At 49.7% G+C, this 10,510-nt stretch overlaps 2 protein-coding genes across 3 annotated transcripts in view; one reads left to right on the forward strand and one right to left on the reverse strand.

Annotated features, from left to right (window-relative positions):
- The window catches only part of LOC106809721 (solute carrier organic anion transporter family member 2A1-like), a 31,054-nt gene that overhangs the window by 8,982 nt on the left and 11,562 nt on the right, over positions 1 to 10,510 (forward strand). The gene's annotated exons all lie outside the window — the stretch shown is intronic.
- LOC106809712 (uncharacterized protein K02A2.6-like) lies at positions 4,550 to 6,834 on the reverse strand. Its single transcript, XM_014812887.1, has 2 exons — positions 5,373 to 6,834; positions 4,550 to 4,701 (listed from the first exon to the last, which is right to left on the reverse strand). Exons 1-2 carry the CDS (start codon positions 6,832 to 6,834, stop codon positions 4,550 to 4,552), a joined length of 1,614 nt encoding a protein of 537 aa, XP_014668373.1.

Here is a 10,510-nt window from a genome sequence, read left to right on the forward strand (position 1 = left end):
TATACAGCCAATGAGCCTGGCCATGCAACTGGTCGATAAATGGTATGGTATAGGGTAAAGAAAGATAATAAACGATTCGCGCCCGCGCGCGCCGGCAGTTGCGGCGGGTGCGGGTGGCAGTTATCTCGACTCGCCATTTGATAACCTCAAGAAAGGCATGCGCCCGGTATCGTTTCCAGGCTTTCTTTCGGCACCCACGGCCGCCTGATCCCCGCCCGATCTGATATCCAGCGTGCCCGGCGCCGGGTCCGCGGCATCTTCATATCAGGATAGCGGAGTCGTTGAAGGACAAGCATCAGGCCTGGCAACCTTCCCGCCTCGGCCAGCCCCGGCGTTTGGCGCTTGAGCCGACAACAGGCGGCGCGGTCTCGGTCTGAAAAGCAAGTGCTTTGGGCAGCAGGGCCCGTCGCGATTTGCAAACGCAGCGTATCGCGGCGCAGAGTGAGTGACAAACTTTCAGCCGCGCAAGGGATACGGCGGGCCGCCGATTTTCGGTCATGCGTCAATGCACCAAAGCGCTCTGGAATCAGCGGCGGATCAAGATCATGGGCCCATCTATTCTGCACGAAACACACCGCCTGCCAGGCCGCGCCGGTCGATAGTCGGCGCTCGACGCCAAGGTTGGCAATTGTTCGTGCCCGCGCGCCAGAACCTTTTCTGTTTTCATTCCCTGTCAGCAATGTCGATCAGATGCCCGGGCCCCAAAATAGTTCACCGTGCGCAGGTGATGGTGCCGAGCAGGTCCTTGCGAAACGCTTCAGTTCATCAACAGGTGTCAGCCGGGGTTTCGCAAAAAAGCTCCGCAATTGGCCGAGTCCAGCCTACAGGTTTCACGCGCAATAGGCCCAAAAGGGTGACACGGCGACATTTTCAGCGCGCTCGCCAGGGACCCAAAAGAGGCATCAATACGCTCCCGTGATCGGCCATTGTCGCCGCTCTAGGGGGGCCAGCCCCTCGTCCAATCTGGGACGCGGCGAAGGCGAATGTCATCCGCGCCAAAAAGCGTCCAGTGTTGTCTGCGGCGGGCCCTCATGCACGGCCCAGAGCGCCACGCGATTTCCTGATAGTAGGACTCGATTCGATTTGGGCGAATCAAGCATCGCGCCACCCATCGGATATCGGCTGTCCACACCGTCAATGCCAAAGGCCACGGTGGCAACCAGCTAATCAGCCATCCGTGCGTTGTTGAAGCGGGTTTTGAACAATCCGGCGTCTTCGGCTGCCGATGCCAGCCGAGAGTGATAATGAGCAGGCGTTGTGGGCCGCCATCCCGCAGGGCCTTGCCAGGGTTTCTGTCTTGGCGCGGGTGCACACTAGACAAATCCGCCGACTGGGCCCTTGCGGGCAATCGGTGCAAACTCCAGAATCTGGCGGCGCGGGCTGTCCTTTGCGGCAAAGGCGAAGATGGATATTGGGGGCGTGCAAACCGTGTAGAAAACTCTGGGCGGTGGCTGCCCGTCAAATCAGTTTTTCAACTTTCGTCGCGCAGTACTTCGGCATCGCTGTGGGCGGTATAATAGGCCGCGAGTGCACATTCAAAGCGCGGCGCAAATCAACGCGATGGCGCAGATAATCCGGGCGAAAAAATCATGCCCGGCCAAATTGGCGAGACACAATGGGCTCGTCCGACGCTATCTAGCGACACGCCAAAATGCGCCGCAGCAATCCCCATGGCTGACCCCGTGCTGCCACCGCTCGGGGCGAATATAGAGCAGCTTCAGACGCACCATCTTCAAGGGCGCCTGCCAGACCTCTTCGGTTTCTTCTTCGGTGTTGCCGAGGTGAGCGCGCCATGCCTCAACCGCGGCGGCCCGCAAGGCACGAACCTGATGCGCGCAATCAAGAGGCAATCAGCGGGGAAAATAACCAACCGCGTCCACCGTCCCGTCGCACCCCCATGCAGCGCGGGCAACTGGAATACACAAGCGATGTTGCGCACCAACCCGTGGCATGATGGCGTCAAGCACATTTCTGGCCTTCGAAACGCCGGTTTTACGATGTCTCCTGACCGGGGCGGAAGCGATCAAACCAAAGACGTCGGCGCAAAAAGCGTGGGCAGCGCTTGGCATGTGAGGGGTGCCTGTTATAGGATTTTGGACTTAGCTTTGCTCTTAGCAGAAGTCTTTTCCAACTGAAAGATTCGGCCATGAAGCAAAGTTGGTGGTCGCCATTTGAGTCAAGTAGAGAATGATGCCGGCATTGATGTGCGGATCAGAATGAGTCGCGCAACGATAAAACAAGGCTGATCAGTGCTAACAAGCGGCGTCGCAATAGAGAATTCTTTTTATCAACGGTCTTGACCATCCTGAGACCCGATGGGGAACCCTGAGAAATGGTCGTGCGGCTTCCATACAGCGTTCAAGTGACGCGATTAAGCAGTATGCAGACCCTGCCGCGACAAAAAAGGTTGGATGGGCAGGTTGAAGATTACTGACTGGAAAATTGACTACCAGGCTCATGATCACGTGGGCAATGATAAAAAAGCCACACGATATCCAAGAACGAGCATGCAAAGATCTGAAACCAGGACTGGCATGGGCACACTTTCCTTTGGTCAATCTGCCATGACCTACACGCGCAGCCTCAAAAGCCAAGCGGCAGTCCGACGGCGAGGTGGGTTGACGCTGGCTTAGTACCCGGCAACGACAAGGTGGGCGCTGAGAGCGCGCGCAATGTAGCGCCTGCCATCGGCACGGGCCAAAGAGAAAAAGGAAAAGAAAAAAGAAAGGAATAAAAGAAAAAAAAGAAAGAAGGAAAAGAAGAAGAGATGAAAAAGAAACAAAGAAAGACAACACCCCCGGTCTGGAGATTAAGCGTATGGAAACATTGAAACACTATGTAACCAGAGATGAGGACCAAGTATAAAGCCAAGATGCCACACTTGAAACAGCTGATTACACTCTCTGCTGCTTTCTCCCTGCAACCCTGCAGCCCAACGTCCTCCTTCTTACTTCTGACGCTTTGACCTTGTCTCTGCTGACTCTGGGGCTTCCAACTCTCACCTCCTGTCTCATCTCACTCAGCTCCTTTCTGAGCATCCTCCTCACTCCTTCCATCTTCCCACCTTCGAAATTCTCCCTGATTATCGAGGATACTTTCGCGGCTTTTGTTTATGTTTGCCTGCACACCTCTTTTGTCACAAGGCTCCTTTCTCGCAACCTCAAGATGTACAATCTGAGGCACCCGTGGTAAAGACCTCATCTCACATCTGAGCGATTCTCTCTTAGCCCAGTCACCAGCGCATGTCTCATGGTCTATCCACTAGGTCCTTGCGTCTGTTAGTGTAGCCAGCCTCCATTACCCTCTGCCGGTAACTCATCACCTCAGGATGAAGTCGATGGGTGATTCGTTGGTCCTTGGACCGCTGAGCACAGGCTCTGGTAGAGCTCCGGCCGTCCTCTACTTGGTAATGGCTGGCTAAAATGGCATTACCTCCCATTAGCGCGATGTCTCCTCCGCCCCCAAATAGCCTTGACTGTAACTTCGGCGCTATTGCCCTTAAACGCCCTGGACTAATTCCCTCTCCGTTACCCCTCTCTCTCGGCCCTGTCGAGGCTGATGCTGTACTGACGGCATATGAGAGAGTCGCTAGGGTCACCCAGCTCACCAATTTTACCCACAATGACAAAGTCCTCTTGAGGGTCACCGACTCCGGACCGCGGGCTGCACCTCGCAGCTGTCTCTCCATAGCTGCGTTAGCATGTTGATATGTTCCAGCAGCTGAGTCTCCACCACACGTTGCAGGTCCATGGTAGGTTGTACAGAGGAGGCGGCGGACTGGCTGTTCCTGTACCGCAACAGCGCATCCTGTTCCGCGTTCGACATGCTGTTATTCTAATTCAGGGGCCCCACTTGCGGCGCAATGTTACCGGTACTTTAAATGTGTCTTATCACTATTATCAGTACAAATACCAGTACCTCGGGGTTCAGGCCCCTGTCTAGTGGTTGCGAAACGCTCACCCAAGTATTTCCAATAACAGCAACACTCCAAATGCAGTTAACAACTTATATATCCTTCCAAACACACATTGATTTGCCAAACACGATTTCTCTCCTTCTCCCGCGTCACTTTCTCCCTCACAACACGCACGCCAGCGCCATCTATCGTTGCATAAACTATCAACGAACAACTCTACATAACAATATAACTAACCGCTACATTGTACTTGTTTTTAGCTCATTTCATCAAGCAAGTCGGAAATGTAACTACATCGATGCATGATTTATTATTAGACATTACTGTTATTTAATATACACACATGCCAAACATTGATAAATGGCAGAGGTCTGAGGTGGGGGGGGGCAAATTAGCCCCTCCCCACTATGCAAGACACGTTTGGCAATGATTGATCATGCCTACATACACGCTTCGCACTACGAGTGAGAGGCGACAACGCCTAGACCGAGGCCTGCAGTCTCTCATCGCACGAGTCGTCGTGAATTTCACGTACCTGCTCATCTTCCGTGAGTAGCGTTTTGACTGGACCTCCGTGACATCGATGATGTGCGGCGCGTTCTGCTGCGGCCTTGTCAGCTGCGATCCTGCTGGTTATGTTATAAACACATAGCCGTGCTTCAGGACGCAGACAATGATTTTGCCCCATTGCTCGAAGTATAGCTTTAAGCTCTCCTTGGTCGTCTCGTGGCTGAGCCCACCGATGAATATGTATCTTGTCAATTTCAGGCTTGAACACCTGCCACCTGAATGAACACAGCCTTGAACGCTTAATTATTTTCAGATCTGTCAAAAATTACTTGCAATCTATGAGCCGTTTAAGGTCTCTTTTTGGTTCAGTGCATATCATTTACCAGGAGTGTATAATATAATGAGATCTATATATATAAATAGATAGATAGATAGGGTATGTCATATAGTGTCGGTAGTCGAGGAATGCTGTAGACGATGATATTTATTTAGACTGTTTACATCATGGCTCAAGCCAAGCCGCGGAATGCACTACTTCCATCTGATGTATCACTACGCTACTATTGCATTTATGTAAAGCGTCGCTGTGACAATACGCATACGAATGTAGTTCATCTGTGAGACTGAACTAATGATATCACATCCCTCTTTCTTAGAGAAGAAAACATTACTGTGAGGTATGATGAATACAATCAAGGCTTTTGAAAGAAATACGTGAATAACCTTTACACTTGTAGTATTATACTGAAACTACTATCTACGTAAGCTTCGCTGGATGGGCATGTTTTCCATTACAATTCTTTGGAAATATATAACTGGATAAATCACTGAATGACACATCTGCTGTCATAAACAAATAAAACATTTTCCACCCATTTATGATTTGTGATTCGTTTCACATTTTGCAGTTACAGGTCAAGCCTCCTGGGAGACTTAATCGGTCTACCTGCCCGAGTACGGTAACTGGTGTCACTGTCACTTGGAGGGATGTCAGGCTCTTTGAACCGGACATGTTTTGGAGATCTCACTTCCGCTGTTGGTTCACGGGTTTCAGGACCGGCCGAATCTGACGGGATGTGGAACTGCTCTGGAGTCTCCCGGATGTGACGGCGGTTCCTTCTGAGTGTAGATCCGTTCGTTGTTTTGATCTCGTATGACCGTGGAGCTGTAAGCTTCTCTGTGACAACTGCTGGCTGCCATTTACTGGTGCTTTCCTCTTGTATACGAACAAACTGACCCGGTGTCAGGGGTGCCAGACTTCCTCCTGACTTTTGGTCATGGTATTGTTTCTGCAGGACTTGCCTGTCTTGCAGTCTCTGCATGATCATGTCTCTCTCTGTTGCTCTGTTCGGAATCTTGGTGGGAAGATTCGCTCGCATCTTGCGATTGTTCAACATCTCTGCTGGGGATGGCAGATGACTGTCGACTGGGGTTGTCCGAAGTATGAGTAATGCCATCTCTGGGTCAACTTTGGCGATCGTTGCTTTCGTCAGCGTGTTTTTGGCAGTTTGCACCTGGCGCTCAATGAAACCGTTGGACTGTGGGAATCTAGGGCTGGATGTAGTGTGTCGAAATTCCCACTTTTCTGCGAACTGCTTAAACACATAGCTGTCGTACTGGGGGCCATTGTCGCTCACGACAGTGTCTGGCACTCCCTGTTCCGCAAAGATCCGTTTCATCATGCCGACTATGATGTCACTCGTTGCCCTCCCTCGGATTTTCCTAACGATGGGGAATTTCGAGTAGTAGTCGCACACGATGAAGTACTCATCCCCGTTGAGGTGAAATAAGTCAGTTCCAACAGTCTCCCAGGGCCTGGTAGGTATCTCATGTTGTAGCAATGGTTCAGGTCTCTGGGCCTTCTGCTGCTGTTGGCAAATATCACACCTTTGGATCAGGTCTTCGATATCCCCGTTTATATTGCGCCAAAATACACATGTGCGTGCACGAAGTTTCGTCTTCTCCATACCCTGGTGTGATTCATGCAGTTTTGTGAGGATGTAGTCGTGCATGGACTCTGGGATGATTGCTCGTTCACCTTTCATGATGATTCCATCTTGTACCGTCAGTTCATCCCTGTAGGACCAATATGGCCGCACTGCGTGTGGCAACTGCACCCGTCGCTCCGGCCATCCTTGCATGATGACCTCCTGCAACTCACGCAGCTCTCTATCTGCCACTGTCGTCTCACGCAACTCGTCCCGTTTCTGAGCCGAGAATTGGACGAGGTCGACTCTGACGTCCAAGTCAATAGCTCTGCTTTCCTTTCCAGGCGTACGGGAAAGGGCATCTGCTAGCATAACTTCTTTTCCAGGTTTGTATTGGATTGTCAAGTCGTAATGCTGAATGCGAAGGAGCATGCGCTGCAGTCTTTGTGGTGCAGCTGAGATGTTCTTCAGGTGAATCATCTCCAGCGGTTTGTGGTCAGATTCCACAAGGAAGTGTTTGCCATACAGGTACGTATGGAATTTCTCGCAGCCATAGACTACGGCGAGTAATTCACGTTCAATGTTCGCATAACGTTGTTCACAGTCACTAAGCGATTTGGACGAGAATGCGATAGGCTTGCCATCTTGTATAAGGACGGCCCCCAAGCCTCTGCGTCAAGCATCCACTTGGAGTACAGATGGTTTTCCAGGGTCAAAGTAGCTGAGGGTAACCTCACGACAAATGAGACTTTTGACTTTGTCGAAGCTGGCTTGATGTGACCCTGTCCATCTGAAGGTCGATCCTTTCTTGAGGAGTTCTCTCAATGGTGCTGTGTGCTGTGAGAGATGTGGAAGGAAAGGCGACATGTATGTCGCGATGCCTAGGAATTCCATCAGTTGCGTTGCATCAGCTGGTGCAGGCATATGCTGTATGTCCTCGACCTTGTTGGGGTCAGGTTGGACTCCCTGGGCACTGTACACAAGACCAAAGAATATTATACTTGGCCTGTTGATTTCACACTTGTCCAGGTTGAAGACAAGACCGTGTTCACGTGCGACCTTGAACAGGTTATGTACGTTCTTGTCGTGTTCCTTCTGGTCTCTTCCAACCACTGCTACGTCGTCGGCAATGCCAACAGTTCCTGGGCAGCTTTCAAGGATTCCATCCATTTTCTGTTGGAATAAATCCTGGTTCAGTGAGAGTCCAAATGGTAGACGTCGAAAACAGTATCTCCCGAATGGACTGTTAAACGTTGTCAGCAGGCTAGACTCGTCATCTAGTGATATGGACCAGTATCCATGTCGAGCGTCCAATTTTGAAAAAACTGTAGCTCCCGTGAACTTGTGTGTTATCTCTTCCAAGGTGGGGGTTTTATAGTGAGGGCGTTTGATCGCCTTATTCAGGTCCTTGGGGTCGAGACACACACGTAGTCGGCCATTCTGTTTACGTGCGTATACCAAGCTGGAAACCCAATCGGTAGGTTCAGTGACACGATCGATCACCCCTAGTTTCTCCATTTCATCCAGTTCGTCTTTGATGTCATCCTTCAAGTGTATTGGACACTTCCTAGGTGCATGGACAACTGGCGGCACAGAGGTGTCGATGGTGATATGTGCTCTGCCTTTGAAGCTTCCTATGCCATCGAAACGGTCAGGATATATCTTCAGTAAGTCTTCCTTACTGCTGATCGGCTCCAATCTGGACGTGCTTGGCTGCCTGTTGATAGTGCAATTCAGTTGCACGAGTTGTAGGTTAGTGCATGTGGGAAGTCCTAATATTGCAGGTCCCTGTGTATCAGACACGTAGAATTCAGCCTTGTTTGTCATCCCTTGGTAAGAGCATGGTATGTTGATAACACCGTACTGTGGAATTCTGGTTCCATTGTATGCACTAAGTATGGTGTTTCTCTGTGTTGTGGCGTTCTGTCTAGGATAGCCTTGTGCGTCAAGCTTCTCAGGGTACATTCTTCTAAATATACGTAAAGGCAAGATATTGCTTTGTGCACCGGTGTCGACCTTTGCCTTCAGTGTCACCGGTGTGCTTGGTTTATTTTCCAACACAATGTCAATGGTTGCGAAAACTTCATCTCGTGTACCATTATTGCCACTTATGCTCTCGACGTGTAACGACTCAAATTTGAGAGATTCCAGGTCACTCTCTATAGCTATGACGTCTTCTTGGCGTCTTGAATGGCGTCTGCTGTTTGAAGGGTGGCGCCCCCTGCTGGGAGACCTTGGCCTGTCCCTTCCGCTTCGAGGTCGTGACCTTGGCCTAGACTGCTTGTAGCGAGGCTTTGAATTCTGCGATAAGCACTCGGACTGCCAGTGGTTATACTTGCCACACGCATCGCATATGGCACCAAAGGCAGGGCATTTCTCCCGAGGTGTCGGGGGATGATTGCCGCCACAGCAGTAACATCGTTTATAATATTTGTGACTCTGTACACTGCGTTTCACTGTGTTAACTTGTGCTTCACTCGACATTTGCAACTCCTTCATGTGCTGATCAGTAGCTTCCTTGGTACGCGCTATGTTCACTGCTTGGTCAAGGGTGAGCTTTTCGTCTGCCCCTAACAGTGTTTCTTGTATTTTCTTATGGCGCGTTCCGATGATCAGCTGTTCTATGAGACGTTGCGACGTTTCAGTGTCGCCATTGAATTTACACTTTTGTGCCTGGAGTTTGCACCGTGTCATGAACTCATCGATTGATTCGGATGTTGACTGCCTGAACTTCTGTAAGTTGAACCTATGGAGACGGAAGTTTGACCGTGGCTCCAAATGTTCCTCAAATTTCTGCCAGATTTTATCAGGGTCGTTCTTCTCTTCATCCGTGAGCGTCCAGCTATTAAATATGCGTAAACCTTCTTGGCCTACCCACAGGAGAATGTACGTTAATTTTTCTTCCTTAGTCTTCTCTTTAAATGGACCGCTGAATATCAAGTTACAAAACTGCTTGAAAGCACGAAATGTACTCACAATGTCTGCATTGCTCCACTCCATGTGTGGGGGGTTTATACCCGACAAGTCAGTCATGATTGTACTGTAATGACACGTATGTGTATAACGCTCACAGTCACAGTACAGTGAAGATAGGTATCACCAGTGTTCTTGAATCTTGACCGGTTAGTTGTCGTTAACCGAACGATGAATATCGATCAGTGCGTGTAGTATACACTGACTGGTACAGTCGTGTGCCACTGTGTGTATTCACGGTATGCATTGTAGGTCTACTCGACGACTGTGTAGGCTGGTTGCGCACATAGCCGGAATACGCATTGCCACTTGAATGCAGAAACGGATTTCATATGAAACTTGCACGTAACACAACCGTCATTTGCACAAACATCGTTGCGCCTAGCGTGATTTCGACATTGTTGCAGCAAACAGTCATTGGCGCTCATTATAACGCATGTACAGCATAGCTTGCCTTTGTCCGTCGTGTGCTGGCGAAGAGCGCATCGATCCGGTCGGTACAGGAGAAGTAAGAATTCTCCGTCGTGTGTTGGCGTACGGTGACGAAATGTTGCAATAACGTCTACCAGTTCATCATTTACGGAAATATCGTACTTTCCGCTGCCACCATGTCATATAGTGTCGGTAGTCGAGGAATGCTGTAGACGATGATATTTATTTAGACTGTTTACATCATGGCTCAAGCCAAGCGCGGGAATGCACTACTTCCATCTGATGTATCTCTACGCTACTATTGCATTTATGTAAAGCGTCGCTGTGACAATACGCATACGAATGTAGTTCATCTGTGAGACTGAACTAATGATATCACACTACTCACTCTGAGTTCAGAGTTTCAGTTCAGATGCTACGATCTCAGAATGCATTGTACCATTCCAAAGCTATGCATTTTCTGATTCAATACAAAAATTTCTTAATTTCAATGTGCATGGTTGCGCGCCAAGCATTCACTAGACAATATCCAGTGGACACATACCCCACTCGCTGGCCTGTCTCTATCTATACTATATATGGAATTTCTTTTATTCGTGGTACGATCTCACAATGTATAGCTGCACGTGGGGAGCTCAAGAGTTCGATACGCCAGGAATCTCTACATATTTCCACCAGAGAATAACACGAAAAACATTGTTTATCAAGAGGCTTTCAAATGAAAAGTCCCATTCGTACATGCTGTTATATA

Source organism: Priapulus caudatus, unplaced genomic scaffold, assembly GCF_000485595.1.
Source record: "Priapulus caudatus unplaced genomic scaffold, Priapulus_caudatus-5.0.1 Scaffold379, whole genome shotgun sequence".
Taxonomy (NCBI): domain Eukaryota; kingdom Metazoa; phylum Priapulida; class Priapulimorpha; order Priapulimorphida; family Priapulidae; genus Priapulus; species Priapulus caudatus.